The sequence below is a fragment of the Ranitomeya variabilis genome, chromosome 1 (genome assembly GCF_051348905.1).
Source record: "Ranitomeya variabilis isolate aRanVar5 chromosome 1, aRanVar5.hap1, whole genome shotgun sequence".
Classification (NCBI taxonomy): Eukaryota; Metazoa; Chordata; class Amphibia; order Anura; family Dendrobatidae; genus Ranitomeya; species Ranitomeya variabilis.
The window spans coordinates 742,845,438-742,870,227 of record NC_135232.1 but is presented as its reverse complement, the minus strand read 5'-3'; the positions used below and the strand labels follow the sequence as shown (position 1 = coordinate 742,870,227).

Below are 24,790 nucleotides of genomic sequence, written 5' to 3'. Positions count from 1 at the left end.
GCATCTCCACCTCCTCATTATATTTCATGTATTTTACCTTGTGCTGCAGCAGATAACCCATTGACTTCTGCGCTCAGCCTGTGACCCCCCACCATGACTCTGTGGTCTCTGATCTCAGGGGCCCTCCTGCTGCTGCTGGGCCTGGCTGCGGTCTTCTTCCTACTTTACTGCGCTTACATCCAGTACATCCACATGAAGTACGACCACATCCCCGGACCCCCCAGAGACAGGTGAGGTCACAAGGCATTATTATGTATTTTTACTGACACATCACAGTGATGTACATAACGCTAGTACTGACTGTTAGTACAGGTGAAAAGGGCAATCGATATGAATTTAAGATAAAATATTATGATATCAATAGAAATTAAATAGCGTTTTCCAGCTATTGCGAAACTACAAGTACCAGCAGGGAAGCACAATAAACCAATCTGTTTCAAAGCTGTTTTTCTTAAAGGGACCTTGTCACCAGAATATTCAGATCCCGTATTTCTAGCAGCACAATGGCAAATATTAAACATGCCAAAAATTACTGATTGGTGGACGCAGGATGTGTGGGTACAAAAACTTTTAGCACTTTCTAGAATTCCCACTTTTGAACTGTTCTATAATTTTTTTCTCTATTTTTTTTTTACTACTGACATGATAGTTAATATGTTGCTTTTGAACTTCACAGCTTTTTAATGGGCCATTACCCTACAGTAGTGAAGCTGACCGAAAACAATGAACTTATCTTTGATTATTTCTTAGACTGGTAAGTAAATGATGTGGGGGGGGGGGGTGCTGTTATATAAAAGTCTATGCTAAAACTGATGGTGAAAAGAGGTACTGCAAGTGGCTGAAAAAACTACATTGCAAATAATACATGAAGAATTTGAAACCTAGAAATAAAGACCGCCTCATTTTAAGCACCAAGGTGGACACTAAAATTCAGTTATTCAATTATGTGCAGTACCTCTTAGGTACCCACTACTGTTATTATATGCTGATTTATTACTATACAGGGCAGAGAAATATGGCCCTGTTGTGCGTATTAATGGCTTCCACACTGTCATTGTACTTGCCTCCAGTCCTGAAGCAATAAAGGTAAATTCTGTTGGTAAAACTGGGATGCAAATATTAAAGGGGTTTTCCAGGATTAAAAAAAACATGTCTGCTTGCTTTGTTGCAGGAACTTCTGATGTCCACAAAACACCCAAAGGACAGATTCTATGAAGATATCTTTTATTTATTTGGCGTCAGGTGAGTGCTAATGATGGAACCAATTATTTATGACTTTTTTAAAAAAAAAAAAAAGTCTTATTTTCTGTTATTATATAAAATTTTATAAATGTTTTTCTTATTTTTGTCATTTTAGATTTTTAGGAAATGGATTGTTGACTGACAGAAATTACGACCGCTGGCACAAACAGCGCCGACTCATGGATCCCGCCTTCAGTAGACCGTAAGTAAAATCGGGGCACATTGATGTATATTCCTGAATATCTGATTGTCTAGATAGAAACAAACAAATAGTACAAGTAAAATAGTCGCAGCAGTCAGGGTCTTGGAGCTTGCATGAACCTAAAACAAGCTATTTTGACAATCTTCTCCAGGTATCTGATGGGATTAATGGGAACATTCAATGAAAAGGCAGAAGAGCTGATGGAGCGTCTGAATGAAAAAGCCGATAACAAATCAGAAGTTGTCATGCATGACTTGTTGAACAGAATGACCCTGGATGTAATCGCCAAGGTCTGATAAACCCAGACTACTATAATACTGCCCCTATATACAAGAATATAACTACTATAATACTGCTCCCTATGTATAAGAATATAACTACTATAATACTGCCACCTATGTACAAGAATATAACTACTATAATACTGCCCCAATGTACAAGAATATAACTACTATAATACTGACCCCTATGTACAAGATTATAACTACTATAATACTGGAAAGAAAAAGCAACGAAGATCAGCTCACCTCCTCTCAGTCCCAGCGCACGGATCATGCAGTGCTGCAAGTAGTACGAAGGAAAAGCAGAAGTCCAGCGTGGGTGATGTCCATAAAAAATACCTTTTATTCCATTTTTGTTAAAAAGCACATAAATCCAAAGTCCATCTTCATATCCATAGACACAAAAACGGGTGATTCCTACCAGTGACAGTCACAGGCTTAAAGTGCATTAAAATCAAACGCGTTTCAACGGTCGTGCCGCCTTACTCATTACAATGAGTAAGGCGGCACGACCGTTGAAACGCGTTTGATTTTAATGCACTTTAAGCCTGTGACTGTCACTGGTAGGAATCACCCGTTTTTGTGTCTATGGATATGAAGATGGACTTTGGATTTATGTGCTTTTTAACAAAAATGGAATAAAAGGTATTTTTTATGGACATCACCCACGCTGGACTTCTGCTTTTCCTACTATAATACTGCTCCTATGTACAAGAATATAACTACTATAATACTGTCCCTATCTACAAGAATATAACTACTATAATACTGCTCCTATGTACAAGAGTATAACTACTATAATACTGCCCCCTTATGTACAAGAATATAACTACTATAATACTGCTCGTATGTGCAAGAATATAACTGCTATAATACTGCTCCTATGTACAAGAATATAACTACTATAATACTGCTCATATGTACAAGAATATAACTACTATAATACTGTCGCTATGTACAAGAATATAACTACTATAATACTGCCGCTATGTACAAGAATATAACTACTATAATACTGCCACTATGTATAAGAATATAACTACTATAATACTGCCCCTATGTACAAGAATAGAACTACTATAATACTGCACCCCATGTACAAGAATATAACTACTATAATACTGTCCCTATGTACAAAAATATAACTACTATAATACTGCCTCCTTATGTGCAAGAATATAACTGCTATAATACTGCTCCTGTGTACAAGAATATAACTACTATAATAATGCTCCTATGTGCAAGAATATAACTGCTATAATACTGCTCCTAAGTACAAGAATATAACTACTATAACACTGCTCCTATGTACAAGAATATAACTACTATAATACTGCCCCTATGTACAAGAATAGAACTACTCTAATACTGCACCCCATGTACAAGAATATAACTACTATAATACTGCCCCTATGAGCGAGAAAATAGCTGCTATAATACTGCTCCTATGTACAAGAATATAACTACAATAATACTGCCCCTATAGACAAAACGTAACTACTATAATACTGCCCCTATGTGCAAGAATATAACTACTATAATACTGCCACTATGGACAAGAATATAACTACTATAATACTGCCTATGTACAATAATATAACTACTATAATACTGGCCCTATGTACAAGAATATAAGTCCTATAATACTGCTCCTATGTACAAGAATATAACTACTATAAAACTGCCCCTATGTACAAGAATGTAACTATTATAATACTGCTCCTATGTACAAGAATATAACTACTATAATACTGCTCCTATATACAAGAATATAACTACTATAATACTGTCTTATGTACAAGAATATAACTACCATAATACTGCCCCTATGTACAAGAATATAACTACTATAATACTCCATCCTATGTACAAGAATATAACTACTATAATACTGCCCGTATGTACAAGAATATAACTACCATAATACTGCTCCTATGTACAAGAATATACATGTAAGTACTATAATACTGGCCCTATGTACAAGAATATAACTACTATAATACTGCTCCTATGTACAAGAATATAACTACTATAATACTGCCCCTATGTACAGGAATATCACTGCTATAAAACTGCCTGCTATGTACAGGAATATCATTGCTATAATACTGCCTTGGTATGGATATACACTTGTCTTTTCCTCCTGTATGACAATATCTTAGCTTGTTCTCCTATATCTGTGTTACAGGTGGCATTTGATATGGACCTGAACGCTTTACATGACAACCAGACACCATTCCCACGAGCCATTTTCATGGCTTTGAAGGGCTTTGTTGAGATAAGAAATCCTCTTGCACGGGTGAGTATGTGAGTATGTAGAATAGGTGATTGGAGAAACACGGTATGTCTAGTGATGGGGTAGAGATGGCGGTGTATGGCACTCGGATTCTCTTTTTTTGTTCAGGTGTATGATCAGAATATTTTGTTCTGTGACATTAATATTCTGCTTTTCTGGACAGCTTATGCCTTCGAAACAAAAAATTATTAAAGAAACCAGAGAGTCCATCCGGCTGCTGCGTAAGACGGGGAGGGAATGCATCGAGAAGAGACAGCAGATGGTGCAAGATGGAGCGGAGGTCCCCACTGATATACTGACACAGATACTCAAAGGAGGAGGTAAATATGTCACATACCATATATTTCCATGGACAGACCACTGCCCTGTAAGATGAGTACAACTCCATACTGAAATGCTCTGTGCTGCTGTGGGCCCTTCTCTTCCCAATGTTTGTCTCTGGCCTCTTATCCTAAGGACATCATCACATGAGTAAGCAGGTCCTACAAGGCCAGCACACTACTCTCCTGAAGTCCTCTGTGCTGCTGTTATCATTCTTTTAACTGATTTTCTTCATTGCAGGCAGTTCTGTTCTGCACCGAAGTGCCCACGCATATAAAGAGGCAATGCTGGCCTTGGGCTTTAGTCACTGACTATGGAACTCTTATGGTCTGGGCATCTTCCCAACTTCGCTAAATTTCAATTTCCTTTATTTTTACAGCTTTGGAAGGTGAATGCGACATTGAAGTGATAATAGACAACTTTGTCACTTTCTTCATTGCTGGTAAGAATCAATAATACCGTAAATATTTAATGTACCGTAATATAGTAGCCAGAAAAGGAGGGGTTACCCTTTACCAAGACAGGGGTCAGCATTACATGGGCCACTTACCACTCTTACCCCTAAGGATTTCCTCCATGCCCTGGATTTACCTCCCCTGTTTCTGAATATTAGTCTTTGCCTATCTTTCTGTTACTTCTCTGCCTGCAATGTCCAGGAGGGCACTAGAGAAGAAACTGAAAGAGGCCATTGTTGGCCATTATCCTTAGTTTCTAGAGATGATGCATCTAATAGCAGCAGCTGAGCTTCTGCTTAACTACTTTACAGTGGCGTATCCAGGGGGGGCAGCCGGGGCATGTGCCCCGGGCGCAGCCGACAGGGGGGCGCCAGCGGGCCGCCTGATGATGCGGCGGTCCAAGGAGGGGGTTGGCAGAGCCAGGGAGCGGGGGCTGTCTAATTATACTCACCTACTCTGGTTATACTCACCTACTCCTGGCACAGTCCCTGCAGGTCCCTGGCTGCCCGGCGCCCCGGCTTCTTCCTGTACTGAGCGGTCACATGGTACCGCTCATTACAGTAATGAATATGCGGCTCCACCTCCCATAGGGGTGGAGCCGCATATTCATTACTGTAATGAGCGGTAACGGTAAAAGCTCAGTACAGGAAGAAGCAGCGCACGCGGGAAGCAGGGACTGCACCGCGCCAGGAGCAGGTGAGTATAACGGGGAGGGGAGTGCTACGCTGCGCGATATTCACCTGCTCCTCGTTCCCGCCGCCGGTCCGTCTTCTGCAGTGACGCTGAGGTCAGAGGGCCCGGTGACGTAGTTAGTGCGCGCCCCCTGCCTAAACGTCAGTGCAGAGGAGGCGGAAGATGGAGCGGCGGGTGGAACGAAGTCAGGTGAATATTGAAAGTGCCGGGGGCCTGAGCGACGGAGAGGTGAGTATGTGATTTTTTTTTTTTTTTTTTATCGCAGTAACAGTAAATGGGGCAAATATCTGTATGGGGCCGCTTATGGGGCCATAACATTTGTGCAGCACTATATGGGGGCCATAATGTTTGTGCAGCACTATATGGGGCCATAATGTTTGTGCAGCACTATATGGGGGTCATAACGTTTGTGCAGCACTATAACGGGGCAAGTGTCTGTATGGAGCATCTATGGGGCCATAACATTTGTGCAGCATTACATGGGGCAAATGTCTTTATGGAGCATTTTATGGGGCCATAATTAACGTTTCTGCAGCACTATATGGCGCAAATATCTTTATGGAGCATCTTATGGGGCCATAATCAACATTTCTGCAGCACTATATTGGGCAAATGTGTCTATGGAGCATCTTATGGGGCCATTATTAACCTTTATGCAGGATTATATGGGGCTTCTGATTCAATATGGATATTCAAAAACACTTAACCTACTGATGTCTCAATTAATTTTACTTTTATTGGTATCTATTTTAACATTATGGAGATTCAGGAATGTACCTTGGCTTGGTCATACAGTTTCAATAGAGTTAAGGTTCAAATGGGGGAGGTTTGGGGGGGGGGGGGGGGGCGCCAAACTGATCCTTTACCCTGGGTGCTGGAAAGGCTAGATACACCTCTGCTACTTTAATGCCACTGTCAATCTTTGACAGTGGTGTTTAAGGCTATATTCACTTCATTCATTCATCTTTGCAGTGTTTTTTTCATGCGTTTCATAGTACAAGCAAATTCTATGAGATTTCAGAAATTTCTTGTGCACTGCTTTTTTTGTTCTCATTATTTTGTGCAATATCTTGGTTTTGGCAAAATGCAGATTGCCACTTCTCTCAGTGTTTTTAACCCCTTAAAAGCAATGGGCGGTGCAATAAATGCTGGAAAAAAACACTGAAAAAAAATGCAGGTGTCAGGTTTTCCTGTGTTTTTGAAAAAAATCTGCTGAAAGTAGAATTTTTTTATGCACTAACCTTTACCAGCGTGCACAAGAGACAAGTGTACCCTGACAAAAACGCAGCAAAAAATAAGTAAAAGCTGCTTTTCTGTACCAAGTTTCTTACTGACAAGAGAGCAGATTTTGCCTGCAGGAAAAACGCATCAAAAACGCAATGTGTGAACATAGCCTTAGTGCATTAATGATGCCATGCTACCGTTCTGGCCCTATGTGGCTACTGGGGATGCTGATGGGATGCAATTGCAGCTGTAACCCCTCTGCCATCGCCGCCATCTTTTTACTCCATAGCAGGGCCGGCTCCAAGCTTTCGTGGGTCCCGGACCAAAGAGTCTCAGTGGCTCATGTAACACGTACTACGATACATGATGCACAGATACAGCAGAGAAATATAGGTATAGTACAATGTCAAAGATTTCACTTCTTCCATTACACGAGTGATATCTATTGTAAATTCTACACTAGCTCAGAAACCGGATAATATAATTCTCCATACAGTATTATGGGCACTATTTAGTGATCCATACAGAATAATGAGCCCCATATAATGCCCCATAGAGAATGGGCCCCATATAATGCTCCATACAGATTGGGCCCCATATAATGCTCCATACAGAATGGGCCCATATAATGCTCCATACAGAATGGGCCCCATGTTGCTCCATACAGATTGGGCCTCATATAATGCTCTGCAGCGCCCCAGAGTCCTGGTCGTTGCAGTACTGTGGCTTCGCCACTAAGGGGAGCCATGGTGCGTTCGATGGCACTGAAGGAGTTCCTCTGATCAGGTATCACAGACACCAATATGTTTCACAGCAGGGCCTCCGGGGGGAGCTAAGGGTGCTATTCATTAGGCCACTCCCCACCATAGTGGGTAAACTGGGGGTCAGGCAGGAAGTTAGTTAGAACGCTGACTGGATTGAACGAAGCAACACCTAGTGAGAGAGGGTGTTGTGGAGGAAGAGACAGTAGGGTCTCTGCCAGGGGTGGGATCCTGGCAGAGGCTTGGCATTAGAAAGAACGTAACGGGACCGTGCCTGCTCAGCATAGCGGCGGTGCCCAAGAAAGGACTAGAAGCGAGATAGATTGTGCTGAGTGAGAAACGAGATCAAGCAGACGGAGAATACCAGCAGGGGTTTTGTTGAAAGAGGCAGCACCTTGCTGAGGCGCATTACCGGTGGCCGGAACGCCGAGGGAGTGGAATAATATACAGCTTTAAGCCATACTCCAAACAGCGGCAGGACAGTCAGTCTCAGGCGGGCTGTCTACCACATATCACCTATGAAGTCTTGGGGGGCAATTGCGGGAGAGGGGCGTCACTAGGGTCCCGGAAGAACTCCAGGCCTACCTGACAAACGGGTGCCGTTCCAACCTGAATAACAGGGAGGGATGGAATAAGAGAGGAACATCTAATCGAGTTGTGAGGGAACTTAAGAAACAGACACAACAGTTGTGGGGTACTTTCCGTGAGCACAGCAGGGAAGGACTACAACACACATCGCTAAGAAGGAAGGCACTGATTTCCACCTGTGAAGAGAACTCTGGAGGTGCCATTGGACCGGCCGGACTTGCGCAGCCTGGTGAACCGTATTCTGGACTGAGGACTCAGAGATCTCCAGTAAAGAGGTAAAGAGACTGCAACCTGGTGTCCTCGTTATTTACCGCGACCTGCACCCCACAACTGCACCGCTACACCACCGTTATCACCACCTATTTCACCGGACGTCCCCCACTGACGGACAGGGCCACGGACCGGGTCTAGCCACCGTGACAACCCCAGGACTGAGACCTAGAGGCCCGGCTCCGGGTACCCCTCGGCCCTGCGGCGGTGTGGGGGCGCTCCGCAAACTTGGCGTCACGAACAGGATCTACTTAAGCCTGAAGAATCAGGTCATGTGTGCCTAGAGACTGTGATTTACTGTGCTTGAACTGTACTTTATTGAAAAGACTGTGCTGCGCCAGTTGCCGCCAAAATCCGCCGCCATTGCAGCGCTAAGGAGAGTGCAGGAAGAGAAGAGGGGCGTGAAGTGGGCGTAGGCAAGCTGGAGAGCGCGAACAGTAATGGCCGCCCAGTCTAAGTATTTCTGTGCCCTGAGGACGTGCCCGTCAACAGCCGAGGTCCGCCTCCTGATCCTGGTTGGAGGGTGGAGGCCATGGGGACGGGGCCGCCCACGAAAGAGACCGCGAAAAGAGGACATTGGAGGACAAATAAAGATGGTGACACCAGGGGCACCACGCGGAGCTGACCCGGCCCGGCCCGAGGCTGCGCAACCCGAGACAGCCTCCGAGACGCCAACGCTGCGGGGCCTGACCCTCGCAGAGCCACCAATGGGTCGACCTCCTTTGCCGCTGTCTGCAGAACGTGTGGCTGCAGCCGAGGCCCGACAGCTGGCCCGCCGCCTGAAGGCTGATGCCCGTGCCCTCACCCGGGTGGGCCAGCCCACCGAGATCAAGTTGTCTCCTGCTGCTGCTTACCCGGCCGCGGCGGAAGGTACGCTACCCGCACTGGGCCTGAAAATCATGCCGGATGCTGAGCACTTACGGCGTCTGATAGCAGCATGGCGGAGCCGGCCCCATCCTACAGAACCGGTCGACCTAGTTAGTGCTCCGGAGATCCCGCCATCACACTGGGGTGTGGTGGTGGCCTTTAATCCCCAGTGCGGAAGGGGAGTAATCCAAGAGATCGGGGAGCCGATACAGGTCCGCGTAGACCGAGAGGAGGTGGAGCCTTGCAGCGGGAGGATCGCTCGCGATCTGGAGCCAGGTGATGCCGTCACCTACACTCGTTGGAGGAGGGCTACGGGAGAGGCTGGCTGGATGGCGCGGGGCGTGCAGCGATGCATTGCCCTCCAGGCTGCTGCCGGAACACCAGAAGGAGCTGATTCAGTGGGGAAAGCAGCAGAGCCCGGCCCCGCGGAACCCCGAGAAGCCCAGCCTTGCCGTGCCCCGGAGGGACGGGTGCACCTGCCGACAAGGAGGACCTCCCGGCGAGGGATTTTATCATTACTGGGACCGGAACGGCGTCCTGGCTCACCGGTGCGATCTGTTGGCCTGGTGAGGCCGGATAAGAGGTCGCCTTCTGCAGAACCCCAGTAAGATTTTATTGCTTCTAAAATGTAAATAGTTACTGTTTGTTCTTTAAGTTGCTGCTAAACCCGTCCAGGGTAAACTTTAAAAAGGTGACCCCTTTGTTGACCCGGGGTCACTATTGTTGTTTTCTTGAAGTTTTGCACAAAGTTACACAAACTGCGAAATCATGGACTGTGCATGATTCAAACTTTCCTGTAAATAGTTTGCACCTTCTTAAAGGTGCTTCCTACTGGTTTTAGTTAAAGACACTTTGCGAAGATGCCATTCCGGAGCTCTGGTATGGACTGGTAGGCTGAGAAGAAGAGCTACCTCAGAAAGACTTGATCTCCTCTTAAAGGGGAGGTGGGAATTGAACCTGAAAGTGATACTGTCTTGGAACAGTAATGTCATGATGATGCTTTGCAAGAAATGTAACCGTTTTACATGAAAAGTTATATGTGTTTAATATGTTTGAAATGTGAAGCTTGAATAATGTTCTTCAAAAGGAAAGATGCGGAAAGCCTGTTGAGGTAGACTAGAGTTCTGCATGGATAGAAACGTAAGAAAGTAATAATGAAGGTGAGGATAGAAGGTAAACCCTGCGTCCCCATAGAAAGTTAGTTCGTTACTAAGGACAGAAAGTAGACCCGTAGGGGTTAGTGAGTGAGTCCTTATAGGAGCCAGGCAGAGTGGGCTCCATGTTCTCAAACTGAAAGGAATGTTATGTCTATACTATGTATAGTAGAGAAAGGCAGTAGGCCCTGGCTGAACGGGGCGGTCCTGTAAAAGAAAGGAGAGGCAGTAGGTCTGGTGCCATAGGGACAGGCGGTCCTGCAGGTTCAAAAGTAGGAGAATGAAGAGTTACTTTGCCCTGTAATGTGATTATAGGAAGGCCTTTGGTAAACTAAGAGTGTATGTTTCTTAAAGGCAATGTTAATTTATTGTTCCAGCATTTGCAATGAGTAGAATACCCGGTTGGGTAGCAGGAGTTATGTATAGCCTGAAATTTACAATGTTGACTATGTTTGTAACGTTAAAGTGTCCTCACATCCCATAAAGGGAAGCCTGTTCAAGTATACTTATCGTTTTGCACTCAACAAAATTGTATGTCTTTTTGCTAATCTGTATTGTTGTTTTTCTTCCCAGTCCCGGAGTACTGTGTTTAACCAGGGGGGAGTGCAGCGCCCCAGAGTCCTGGTCGTTGCAGTACTGTGGCTTCGCCACTAAGGGGAGCCATGGTGCGTTCGATGGCACTGAAGGAGTTCCTCTGATCAGGTATCACAGACACCAATATGTTTCACAGCAGGGCCTCCGGGGGGAGCTAAGGGTGCTATTCATTAGGCCACTCCCCACCATAGTGGGTAAACTGGGGGTCAGGCAGGAAGTTAGTTAGAACGCTGACTGGATTGAACGAAGCAACACCTAGTGAGAGAGGGTGTTGTGGAGGAAGAGACAGTAGGGTCTCTGCCAGGGGTGGGATCCTGGCAGAGGCTTGGCATTAGAAAGAACGTAACGGGACCGTGCCTGCTCAGCATAGCGGCGGTGCCCAAGAAAGGACTAGAAGCGAGATAGATTGTGCTGAGTGAGAAACGAGATCAAGCAGACGGAGAATACCAGCAGGGGTTTTGTTGAAAGAGGCAGCACCTTGCTGAGGCGCATTACCGGTGGCCGGAACGCCGAGGGAGTGGAATAATATACAGCTTTAAGCCATACTCCAAACAGCGGCAGGACAGTCAGTCTCAGGCGGGCTGTCTACCACATATCACCTATGAAGTCTTGGGGGGCAATTGCGGGAGAGGGGCGTCACTAGGGTCCCGGAAGAACTCCAGGCCTACCTGACAAACGGGTGCCGTTCCAACCTGAATAACAGGGAGGGATGGAATAAGAGAGGAACATCTAATCGAGTTGTGAGGGAACTTAAGAAACAGACACAACAGTTGTGGGGTACTTTCCGTGAGCACAGCAGGGAAGGACTACAACACACAGCGCTAAGAAGGAAGGCACTGATTTCCACCTGTGAAGAGAACTCTGGAGGTGCCATTGGACCGGCCGGACTTGCGCAGCCTGGTGAACCGTATTCTGGACTGAGGACTCAGAGATCTCCAGTAAAGAGGTAAAGAGACTGCAACCTGGTGTCCTCGTTATTTACCGCGACCTGCACCCCACAACTGCACCGCTACACCACCGTTATCACCACCTATTTCACTGGACGTCCCCCACTGACGGACAGGGCCACGGACCGGGTCTAGCCACCGTGACAACCCCAGGACTGAGACCTAGAGGCCCGGCTCCGGGTACCCCTCGGCCCTGCGGCGGTGTGGGGGCGCTCCGCAGCTCCATAGAGAATAGGCCCCATATAATGCTCCATACAGAATGGGCCCCATATAATTCTCCATAGAGAATGGGTCCCATATAATGCTCCATACAGAATGGGCCCCATATAATGCTCCATACAGAATGGGCCCCATATAATGCTCCATACAGAATAATGAGCCCCATATAATTCTCCATAGAGAATGAGCCCCATATAATGCTCCATACAGAATGGGCCCCATATAATGCTCCAAGCAGAATGGGCCCCATATAATGCTCCATACAGAATGGGCCCCATGTTGCTCCATACAGATTGGGCCTCATATAATGCTCCATAGAGAATAGGCCCCATATAATGCTCCATACAGAATGGGCCTCATATAATGCTCCATACAGATTTGGCCCCATATAATGCTCCATACAGAATGGGTCCCATATAATTCTCCATAGAGAATGGGCCCCATATAATGCTCCATACAGAATGGGCCCCATATAATGCTCCATACAGAATAGGCCCATATAATTCTCCATAGAGAATGGGCCCCATATAATTCTCCATAGAGAATGGGCCCCATATAATTCTCCATAGAGAATGGGCTCCATATAATGCTCCATAGAGAATGGGCCCCATATAATGCGCCATAGAGAATGGGCCCCATATCATGCTCCATATAGAATAGGTCCCATATAATGCTCCATAGAGAATGGGTCCCATATAATGCTCCATACAGAATGGGCCCCATATAATGCTCCATACAGAATTATTTTGGTCGAGATTTATCGACGATGTGTTCATGTTATGGTCAGGTACCGTTGTCGAGTTTGACCAATTCATTTTGTGCATCAATAAGAATAATATTATTATGAGGTTCACATCGGAGATACAGGAAGAGTCCATCAACTTCCTTGACCTTAATATAAGGAAGGATCAGAGGGGTAGACTTTCCACCAGAACTTTTAGGAAACCCACTTCCACCAATGGTCTCCTCAGGTGGGATAGCTTCCATCCTGGCACCCTACGTAAAGGGATCCCCAAAGGTCAATTTCTACGCATCAGGAGAAACTGTTCGGATAACCATGATTTTACTGAACAGGCCTATGACCTTAGATGTAGATTTGGCCAGAGGGGATACCCTGGGATGGTCCTGGATGGGGCATTGAGACATGCAGCTGGCTGTACTCGGCATGAATTACTTCATCCGCCACCTAAGGAGGACATACCTGAAATTCCGAGAATCATTGGTATGTTCGATAATAGATCGAGTGTGGTACAGAATATCTTGAAAAAGCACTGGGGGATCCTTAGGGCAGATCCGGATTTGAAGGACTTTGTCCCCTCTACTCCTAAAATTACATATAAGAAGGGTAGGTCCATCAAGGACCGTTTGGTCCACAGTTTCTATGATCGCCCTAAGACATCTGGTACTTGGTTGGACCGGAAACCGTGTGGCACGTTTAGGTGTGGTAGTTGTAAATTTTGTTCATGGATAAGAAAGGAAAAAACTTTTAAGAGTACCACATTAGATAAGATCTATTATATGAGGGATTTCGCCAATTGCAAATCGGAGGGAGTAGTGTATATGGCGACTTGTTTGTGTCCACTTAACTATATTGGTAAAACCAAAAGAGAGCTGCGGAGACGTATCGGCGAACATCTGGGGGATATTAAACATAACCGGGATACACCAATAGCTAAACATGTTAGATGTGTTCATCTGAATGACAGTAGAGCTATCTCCTTTTGTGTTCTTGAAGTTGTGCGACGTAACCCACGAGGTGGTAATTTGGATAAATTGCTCCTTCAAAAGGAGTGTCAATGGATCTTTAGGCTACGTACTCTTGTACCTTATGGCTTGAATGAGCAGCAAAATTATTGCTGTTTCTTGTGACTTGGTAATCCATCATTATTAGCTAGCTTTCCTTATCGGGTTATTCTACCCGCCCTATATTATCTACTTTAGTTTATCTATTTTAGTGTATCATATACCTTGTTCTGCAGCTTCATTATAAGGTCCCCATTGTTTATTATTTTGTTTATGGTAATGGATGGTGATTGTGTACTGGTATATTTTCCTTTTTTATTTGTGTACTTACCTGTTCTGCCGTTTCCTGTGTCTTATGTATAATTTTCCTCTGTATCCCTTTATTAATTTCATTATTAATAAGGTTATACACTTATGATGCATTATATTTGTTGTTTCAGCATTATTTCATCTTTTTAATAATCTTTATATTTGTCGTATTTATTTTGTGTAGCCCTCTCTCCCCCTCTTGCTTGGGGGCGCTGATGCATTGCCCTATTTTCCATGCATAATGGGTGTATGGGATGCGCATACGTTTGTGCGTCCATTACGTAATTCCCCCCCCCCCCCTCCTTCAGCCTGCCGGCGTACCCACTATGATGGATATCTTTATTCCGTATCCTTACCGCCTGAACTGGTGTTGTGTTTTCTTTATTATTTGTCTGGGTCGCTCTTGGACTCCAGCAACATGGCGGTCTGTGGGGCTCTATCGTTTCTAATTGTTTTAGTCCGGCGCATGCGCTGTAACCAGCACCTTTACCCGCACTTCCGGGGTCTGATAATCGATAGAGGGTTTCAGCGCTTCCTGCTTCCGTGTGGGGCCGCTTTGTTCTTCATCAACATGGCGATGCATAGGGCTTTACCTGGGCTTGTTATGTATATACTCTGGACTAAGGTACGGCTACATGTTGTAATCATGAAACAGGAAGTACTTCTTTCTCTTTGTTGGTGGATCACTTATTTAAGCATGACTCTCAGGTATGTCGCTGCAGCCCTATCTTTTTGCATATCTTTTTACTGCCATGCTGTTATCCGGACTCTCCAGATGGGGGCTGGAACAAAGCGCAGCTGGGAGGAGGCCCCCCATGACTGCTTTGAGCCGGGCGGTCTTTTTTAAATGATGCTCCGGCTGGGGATAGGAGAATGGAAAGGGGGGAGGGGTTTAGAAGGGGGAGGTAGTAGGGAAAGTGCGGGAAAACCGCCATTCCCTACCTTATTCCAGAAGAAGGAAGAAGTCCAGGATGGCATCGGCGGAGTCCATGCTGGCCCAGCTCCGAGAGATGGCCAGATCCAGAAGAGGGGGCTGGCTTGAGGCCCAGCTGGCCTCCATCATTGGTGCCGCAGTAGGATCCGGGCAGAGCTCACGGGGCAGGAGGACCAGGCCCCCAGAGAGACTATCTCCGGATCTCCCGGCGCGTGGCAGGCGCAGGCTCCGGAGCCCCTCCAGGGACCCTGCGGGCGGTGAGTCCAGCGGCGCTGCCTCCCCCGGCCGCTCCCGCTCCGGCAGGAATCCAAGCACCTGGCCTGCACGCGCCGGGCGTCAGACTCAGGACACCGCCGCTGCTGCCGGGAGCGCCGGACTGGAAGTGCGGCCTGCGCGATCCAGGCAGAGCGCAGCCGCAGCTTCCTCCGCTCCTGGCAGGTCCCCATCTAACGGCGGGCGTGCGGCCGCCGCTCCACCAGCTCCATCCGGTGTCCCGGCGTCCAGGGGCAGAGCGGCCGCCGCTTCCCCTCCCCCCGCTTCTCCTGCTCACACCAGATCCACAGCGCCCAGGGGGCGCGCGGCGGCAGGGAGAGGGAGAACAACGCTGCCAGGAAGAGCAGCCCAGCCAGGCAGAGCGACACAGCCAGGAGGAGCAGCAAGAGGAGCAGCACGTCCAGGAGGAGCAGCATGGCTAGGACGAGCAGCGGAAGCAACAATCAGGAATTCGGCCCTTTTTCCTGCGGCAGGCACCCACAGCCCATCACCTCCCAGGGTGCCTGCTGGGATGACCACAAGGAGTACACAGGTGGCGGACGGTCAGCGGTCAGGAGCTCTTCTGCGTCCCGCCTGTACGGAACGGCGCAGCGGAGGGAGAGATGCAGGCAGCAGTGTCGAGCTGCCTGCCCGGGAGCGAAGATCGTTACACGACCGGGCGGGCTCGCCCGGGTTGGAACGCGGGGATCGGTCGCGGTCGCCCAGGAGATCTCCGGAACATAGAGCAGCGTTTACCCGTTACCCATCGGACGGTGAGGTGGCGGGGGATACTGACGGCGGACGGAGGAGTGGATCGGTACAGCAGCTACAGCACGCTCGGGTCCCCCCTGGTGACGAGGAGGCCAGGGGCGCGGGCCTGGGGCAGAGAGGGATAGCGGCGCAGCAGTTCCAGCACGCTCGGGTCCCCCCTGGTGACGAGGAGGCCAGGGGCGCGGGCCCAGGGCATCGACGCGGTGAGGAGGTGTCGGAGTCCAGCGGTGATCGTCAAGGGAGGTCTGAGCGACAGGGATCCGGAGGTCCGGCTGGCGGGGACACAGCACCCGCGCAGCTTTGTGAGTATGAGTCTACGTCTGGTTTGTCGCCCGCAGGGGCCGGGTTGCAGGAAGCTAGGGGAGGTCGGGTGGCGGTGTGTGAGGAACGTCAGAGGAGTGGGTCGATTGTGGCAGAGGTGCCTGGTATGCAGGATTTATTGCAGGGTATGTCGCAAATTTTGCGTAGATTGGAGGGGGGGTCGGCAACTGGGGTTGCCGCATCGCCGGTGGAGGCGTGGTTGGCTGGGCGGGGGGTGGAACCTCAGTTGGGGAGTGGTTTGGTAAGCCCTAGTCGGGTATTGGAGGTGGCATCGGCAGGTGTATCAGTTTCGGTTCAGACAGAGAAGGAGAAAGGTGATACGGTCAAATTAGATGACAGAGCGAAAGGGGAAGTTTATGTGTGCTTTGAAGGGCCGTTGGGAGAGCATTTAAAAAAGGAGGTGAAGGAGAAGATTTGGAGAGACGAGTATGTGGAAATGTTTTCTTTGCTTCCGTTGGAGAAGTTTAACTTGGATAAAGGGAAAAAAGATGATAGCAAAAAGGAGGAGGAAGAAAAGCGGAGGTGGCGGTTAATTCCGCAGACATTTGTGAATTGGTTACAGGCATTCGCAATATTGGCGAGCGTAGTGGGGGAGAAGGCGCCCGAGAATTGCTCGGGTTTGTTTTGCTACCTAGACTCGATTGGGGAGGCGCATCGTACATACGGCGGTCAGACGTGGCTGCGGTATGATGAGCAGTTTAGGCAGAGAAAAGCGGTGAGGCCGGAAATTAGGTGGGACCAGAAGGATATAGGCCTTTGGCTGAAGGTTATGGCCCCAGCTAGACATGGGCAGTCCTTTCATGGGTCCGGGGGTGGTGGCAGCCAGCAGGCGGGACACGGAAGCAGTAGTCAGGGTGCACAGGGAGCAAAAGAGAAATCTGGAACCTGCTGGCAGTTTAATGACGGGCAGTGTAAATATGGTAACACCTGTAAATTTAAGCATGTGTGTTCCCACTGTAACGGAAGTTCACACGGGGCTTCAAAGTGTTTCAGGAAGGGAAAAGGAAAGTCAGTTTTGGGTGCCGGTCAAGGGGGAGAGCCCGGTGAGGCTTCACGAGATGGCCCCCTTTCTAAATAGGTACCCTGATCGGGTGAAGGCAGGTGTTATTTTTAATGGTTTTGCGGATGGTTTTAGGATTCCTCCCCCGAGTCACGAGGTTCCTTTTTCGATTAAGAATTTGAGGTCGGCAATGTTGCATGCCGAAGTGGTTGATGTTAAGCTCAAGAAAGAAGTGGAGTTGGGAAGGATGTCTGGGCCGTTTTTGAACCCGCCGACTGAGGGTATGGTGGTTTCCCCCTTGGGGGTAGTGCCTAAGAAAGAGCCGAATGAGTTTCGGTTGATTCAACATTTGTCGTATCCAAAGGGTCGGTCGGTAAATGATGGCATCGCCCAAGAGCTGTGCTCTGTTGAGTATACATCGTTCGATGCAGCGGTGCAGTGGGTGAGAAGGCATGGCCCGGGGGCGCTGTTGGCAAAGACGGATATTAAATCGGCCTTCCGTTTGCTTCCGGTGCATCCGGACAGTGTTCCGTTATTAGGTTGTTTTTGGAATGGTGGTTACTATTTGGACAGATGTTTGCCAATGGGCTGCGCCATTTCTTGTTCGTTGTTTGAGACATTTAGTACGTTTCTGGAGTGGGTGGTTAGGGACGTGGCGGGAGTTCAGTCGGTTATCCATTATTTGGATGATTTTTTGTTTATTGGGCCGCCTGATTCCGCAGTGTGTCGTAATACGTTAACGGCTATGTTTTGGGTCGCAGAGCTTTTCGGAGTTCCATTAGCGGCGGATAAGACAGAAGGTCCCAGCACGGCGTTGAGTTTTTTGGGAATTTTAATTGACTCCGAAAAAATGGAGTGTCGGTTGCCGGAGGATAAGTTGGCCATGCTGCAGCAGGAGGTTGAAAGAGCTAGAAGAAAGCGGAAGTTGACTTTGAAAGAGTTGCAGTCTCTTTTGGGTAGATTGAATTTTGCATGTCGGATCATACCCATGGGCAGGATATTTTGTCGCAGGTTGTCGGTTGCGACGGCAGGCGTGAAGGAGCCGCACCATTTTATTCGCCTGAGAAAAGAACACAAAGATGACTTGCTAGTGTGGCAACGTTTCCTGTGCACTTACAACGGGCGGTCATTGATTCAGCAGGAGGTCTTGACAAACTTTGATTGCGAGATATTCACGGATGCAGCCGGTTCGGCTGGTTACGGGGCTTATTGCGGTGGTCGTTGGTGTGCCGGACGGTGGCCAAGCCAGTGGAGAGACTTGGGCCTTACAAAAAACCTGGTCCTGTTGGAATTGTTTCCTATTGTGGTAGCGGTTTCCATTTGGGGGGAAATGTTTGCTAACAGACGGATTCGTTTTCATTGCGATAACATGAGCGTTGTGTCGGTGATTAACAGTTTGTCGGCCTCATCTTCCCCGGTGATTAAGTTGGTGAGGGAGTTGGTTTTTCGGTGCTTGGAGCTGAACGCTTGTATTTCGGCGGTACATGTGCCGGGTGTGCAGAACTCAATAGCAGATGCATTGTCTCGTTTCCAGTGGGACCGTTTTCGGGAATTGGCACCAGACGCGGAGATCTCGGGAGAGGAATGCCCTTTGCATATCTGGAGCGTGATTATGGACGAGTGGGCCGGTTGATCCAGGAGTCTGTTACGAGCCAAACATGGGCATCATATGAAGCATCTTGGCGCGTATGGCAAAGTTGGGTGTCGGTGTGGGGCCAGTTGGTGTCTGAAGAAGACAGGATGTTGGCAGTATTATTCTTGATCGGGAAGGCGGCTGAAGAAGGTTGGTCAGTTTCGAAGGTTAATAAATTTGTTGCTGGATTGGCTTTTGCTTTTAAGTTGCAGGGGTTGGTTGATGCGACAAAACATTTTTTGGTCAGACAGGCACTTAGGGGTTTCAGGAGAGGTAATCAGACGATTGACCGTCGCCGCCCCATTTTGTTTAGCCTTTTGGAGCGGTTGGGTGGAGTCTTGGAGATTATTTGTGGTTCGGGTTTTGAGTTGGCGTTGTTCCGCCTTGCCTTTTCATTAGCATTTTTTGGGGCCATGCGCGTTGGGGAACTGGTGTCTGCGTCCAAAGTTAGAGCTGGGGGTTTGTTGGCGGAGGATGTGGAAGTTTGGACGGGGGGTATCGTTTTTTGGATTCGGCGTTCAAAGACTGACCAAATTGGAAGAGGGAGACGTGTCGTGCTGGGGAGGGTTAACGGGTCTCTGATGTGTCCTAGAGGTTGTCTGGAAGCATACTGGCAGTTATGGTCAGGCAGATCTGGCCCTTTGTTGTGTCACGCAGAGGGGTCATTTTTGTCACGCTTTCAGTTTATTGCAGTGTTAAGAAGGGGATTGCAGGAGTTGGGCCTTTCTCCGGATATGTTTGGGTCGCATTCATTTCATATCGGGGCGGCATCAGAAGCTGATAGTTTGGGTTTGGGAGCGGAAGATATTTGTAGAATTGGCAGGTGGACTTCCAATCGTTACTTAAGTTACGTCCGTCATTAATTTAGTGGTGTGATTATGATTTCGTATTTGACCCCAGTGTTTTTTCTTCATGCATCTTGTTGCAGGTATGTCCCCTTACTTAGCCTGGATCTTCGGACATTCGTTCGTTCATTGGGGGGCGCTGCGGGCCGAGGTCAGGCCGGACGGTAGGCAACTGGGCTTTAGTAGGCGTCAAGTTGTCATTCGGTGGTTGGGATATAGGGGGATGGTGTGGGGCAGGGCCCTTCCTGAATTTTCTAAGGCGGTTCGGTTAGATAGACAACCTGACATTTTAATTGTGCATTTGGGGGGGAATGACTTGGGTGTGCGGCCTGTTAGGGAATTGATTAGGGACATACGGTTCGATTTGTTGAGGTTGCAGGTATCATTTCCTGGGGTGTTGATTGTGTGGTCAAATATTGTGCCTAGAAAACGGTGGAGGGGGGCTAGATCTTTGAAGGGTATTAATAGGGCTAGGGTCAAGTTGAATAGGGCAATAGCGGGTTTTGTTTCTAGGAACGGGGGGATTAGTGTTAGACATTTTGAATTGGAGTCAGGGCTTGGTAACTACTGGTTGGAAGATGGAGTCCACTTAAACGCGATTGGGATTGATTTGTGGACTTTAGCATTGCAAGAAGGAGTTGAACGGGCGTTGGTGGCGTTGGGGCACTCACGAGCCTGAGATGGTCAGGGCTGTTCGTGTGTGGTGGGGGGGTGGGGGTTCTTGGAGTTGACGCTGATTGGTTTGGGGGAAGGAATTGGAGCATAATTACAGGCAATTTAAAATGTGGTGGGGTTGGATCTGGCATTTTGGTATGGGCTCTGGACGGGGTTTTACCCTGGGAGCTGTTGGTGGTTTTTTCTCTTCCCGGAACGGGATGTACGGTGCCCTCGAGCTGGTTTTTCATGGCTGAGGGTAATATGGTGGTCGATCTTATCTTGTGGGGTTTTGCCAGATCTTTTTAGCTCCAAGAACCCTCCCCTCGAATTTATACTGTTGTATTTATGTTATGTTAATTTTATTAATAAAAAGTTGGCCGCTGTGGCCAAAATATCCAAAAGAATAATTGGTTATGTTTTATTTAAGGAAAGGTTGGGTCGGTGGGCAGTTTTTTGGTGGTTAGGTTACATACGTAGGAAAAGACCGTACTCGGCATACGCGGTCATGATGAACCCAGTCATATTGGGGGAAACGCGTCGAGAGGTTTTCTGCAGAGTGTGTTTGCCCCGATTCACCTTGTGAGCCACTATTACTGGATGAATGATCGGCTGAGGTTGATTAATGCAGCAGATGAGTATATTATAATCATTGTTTCTCTACTACTTACTGCATTCCCTTTAGACCAGACTCTATACATATCCAGGGATATATGGTGGGGGCTTTTTTGTCATTTTTTATTATGGCATTAGTATTTCTTATGGCATTAGTATCCTTTATGATTGTATATTTGTCAGCCCATTATAGTGCTGGATATACCTTATGTGTGTATTAGGTGTCACTTGTCCTAAGGTTTCTATTTCTAGTGATATTGAAGTTTTTACATCTATCCTTTACCTTACATCACATTGTGGGGGGTGGGCCGGATATGCTGTATTAGTGGTATCACATATTATTACAAGTTATTTACAGCCACCTGGCCTTCTGTTTCATACTCTATCCCTTATAAGGAGTGAATAGGAGACCAGGGATAGCCATCGTACGAGCGGGGGCGCCATTCTCGCATTTTTCTCAGGGTGCCAACCTCCGCACCTAGGTAGGAACAGACCTTAGGGTCGCAAATGAATATTTGCTTTATTATTAGGGATAGTGCACGTACATCCATACACCCTTTCAGCTAAATACTGTATACCACTATTGTTATATCACCTTTACAGGACATTTATATGACCCATTTTCGGTATTGTACCAGCATTAGGGTGTCTATTTATGTATGTCGGGATTATTGTCCCCTTTAAACTGACCTATTAGATAGGGGTATGGTTTTATAATATATGATTGAATAAAGTATTCCATTTTACGGGGGTTATTTTTCGTTTGTAAGCTCCATACAGAATGGGCCCCATATAATGCTCCATACAGAATGGGTCCCATATAATTCTCCATAGAGAATGAGCCCCATATAATGCTCCATACAGAATGGGCCCCATATAATGCTCCAACCAGAATGGGCCCCATATAATGCTCCATACAGAATGGGCCCCATGTTGCTCCATACAGATTGGGCCTCATATAATGCTCCATAGAGAATAGGCCCCATATAATGCTCCATACAGAATGGGCCTCATATAATGCTCCATACAGATTTGGCCCCATATAATGCTTTATACAGAATGGGCCCCATATAATGCTCCATACAGAATTGGCCCCAAATAATGCTCCATACAGATTGGGCCCCATATAATGCTTTATACAGAATGGGCCTCATATAATGCTCTATACAGAATGGGCCCCATATAATGCTCCACACAGAATGAGCCCCATGTAATGCTCCATACAGAATGAGCCCTATATAATGCTCCATACAGAATGGGCCCCATATAATGCTCCACACAGAATGGGCCCCATATAATGCTCCATAGAGAATGGGCCCCATATAAAGCTCCATAGAGAATGGGCCCCATATAATGCTCCATACATAAAAAAATTAATAATCACAAACTTACCTCTCCTTGTTCCCCCTAGCCGCAGCTTCGGTACCGTCAGCCTCTTCTGACTGTGCACTTGCACAGGGTCCTGGCACTTGCTCGGGTGTGCCGGGTGGTCACAGCGGCTCTGCTCCATAGTAGACTGGCTTTCATAGGAGATTATTGTATGGTGAAGTGAGTGGCATCATTGAAAACTACAACTTAGGCCTCTTTCACACTTCAGTTGTTTGGCGTCAGTTTGAATCCGCCGTTTTCATCAAATAGCGGATCCGCCATTTTTTTGGGGGCGGATCCGCTATTTTCCCATAGACTTGCATTAGCGACGGATTGTGGAGGATGGTCCTCCGTTCCATCCGCCATGTGACGGATCCGTCGAAATTTGGCGGACGTCATCTAGACATAGACGGACATTATAACGTTTTTTGTCTGCGCCGAAATGGCGGTTTGCGACGGATCCGTCGCGTCCGCCATTCCATAGAATGGCTGCCTAAGGGCGACGGATCCGTCGCGACCGCCTTTTCAGCGGATCCGTCGCCCCAATCGGCTTTTTCAATTGCGCATGCCCCAAAAAGTAAATACTTTTCCCAGACAACCCCCAAGTAATGGATCCGTCAAAAAAACGGATCCGTTAGAACCGTTTTCTCAACAATTGTGACGGATCCGTCGATGCGTCACTATGTCGGAGCAGACTGACGCCAAACAACTGAAGTGTGAAAGAAGCCTTACAAGCCCCCGTATAGAGTACAGGTCCTTCTCAAAAAATTAGCATATAGTGTTAAATTTCATTATTTACCATAATGTAATGATTACAATTAAACTTTCATATATTATAGATTCATTATCCACCAACTGAAATTTGTCAGGTCTTTTATTGTTTTAATACTGATGATTTTGGCCTACAACTCCTGATAACCCAAAAAACCTGTCTCAATAAATTAGCATATCAAGAAAAGGTTCTCTAAACGACCTATTACCCTAATCTTCTGAATCAACTAATTAACTCTAAACACATGCAAAAGATACCTGAGGCTTTTAAAAACTCCCTGCCTGGTTCATTACTCAAAACCCCCATCATGGGTAAGACTAGCGACCTGACAGATGTCAAGAAGGCCATCATTGACACCCTCAAGAAAGAGGGTAAGACCCAGAAAGAAATTTCTCAACAAATAGGCTGTTCCCAGAGTGCTGTATCAAGGCACCTCAATGGTAAGTCTGTTGGAAGGAAACAATGTGGCAGAAAACGCTGTACAACGAGAAGAGGTGACCGGACCCTGAGGAAGATTGTGGAGAAGGACCGATTCCAGACCTTGGGGAACCTGAGGAAGCAGTGGACTGAGTCTGGTGTGGAAACATCCAGAGCCACCGTGCACAGGCGTGTGCAGGAAATGGGCTACAGGTGCCGCATTCCCCAGGTAAAGCCACTTTTGAACCATAAACAGCGGCAGAAGCGCCTGACCTGGGCTACAGAGAAGCAGCACTGGACTGTTGCTAAGTGGTCCCAAGTACTTTTTTCTGATGAAAGCAAATTTTGCATGTCATTCGGAAATCAAGGTGCCAGAGTCTGGAGGAAGACTGGGGAGAAGGAAATGCCAAAATGCCTGAAGTCCAGTGTCAAGTACCCACAGTCAGTGATGGTGTGGGGTGCCATGTCAGCTGCTGGTGTTGGTCCACTGTGTTTCATCAAGGGCAGGGTCAATGCAGCTAGCTATCAGGAGATTTTGGAGCACTTCATGCTTCCTGGCACCTGCTCACAGTGCCAAAACCACTGGTAAATGGTTTACTGACCATGGTATTACTGTGCTCAATTGGCCTGCCAACTCTCCTGACCTGAACCCCATAGAGAATCTGTGGGATATTGTGAAGAGAAAGTTGAGAGACGCAAGACCCAACACTCTGGATGAGCTTAAGGCCGCTATTGAAGCATCCTGGGCCTCCATAACATCTCAGCAGTGTCACAGGCTGATTGCCTCCATGCCACGCCGCATTGAAGCAGTCATTTCTGCCAAAGGATTCCCGACCAAGTATTGAGTGCATAACTGAACATTATTATTTGATGGTTTTTTTGTTTGTTATTAAAAAACACTTTTATTTGATTGGACGGTTGAAATATGCTAATTTATTGAGACAGGTTTTTTGGGTTATCAGGAGTTGTAGGCCAAAATCATCAGTATTAAAACAATAAAAGACCTGACAAATTTCAGTTGGTGGATAATGAATCTATAATA

At 47.2% G+C, this 24,790-nt stretch overlaps 1 protein-coding gene across 1 annotated transcript in view; it reads left to right on the top strand.

Moving 5' to 3' along the window:
* LOC143782260 (cholesterol 24-hydroxylase-like) overlaps window positions 1–24,790 on the top strand; it is a 36,106-nt gene continuing 11,316 nt past the window's right edge. Inside the window, exons 1-9 of the mRNA XM_077269530.1 lie at window positions 1–230; window positions 677–754; window positions 1,005–1,086; window positions 1,172–1,242; window positions 1,358–1,444; window positions 1,596–1,734; window positions 3,914–4,024; window positions 4,185–4,341; window positions 4,722–4,784. Coding sequence (XP_077125645.1) covers window positions 94–230; window positions 677–754; window positions 1,005–1,086; window positions 1,172–1,242; window positions 1,358–1,444; window positions 1,596–1,734; window positions 3,914–4,024; window positions 4,185–4,341; window positions 4,722–4,784 — 925 coding nt within the window. The 5' untranslated portion in view covers window positions 1–93. The remainder of the gene's footprint in view (window positions 231–676; window positions 755–1,004; window positions 1,087–1,171; window positions 1,243–1,357; window positions 1,445–1,595; window positions 1,735–3,913; window positions 4,025–4,184; window positions 4,342–4,721; window positions 4,785–24,790) is intronic.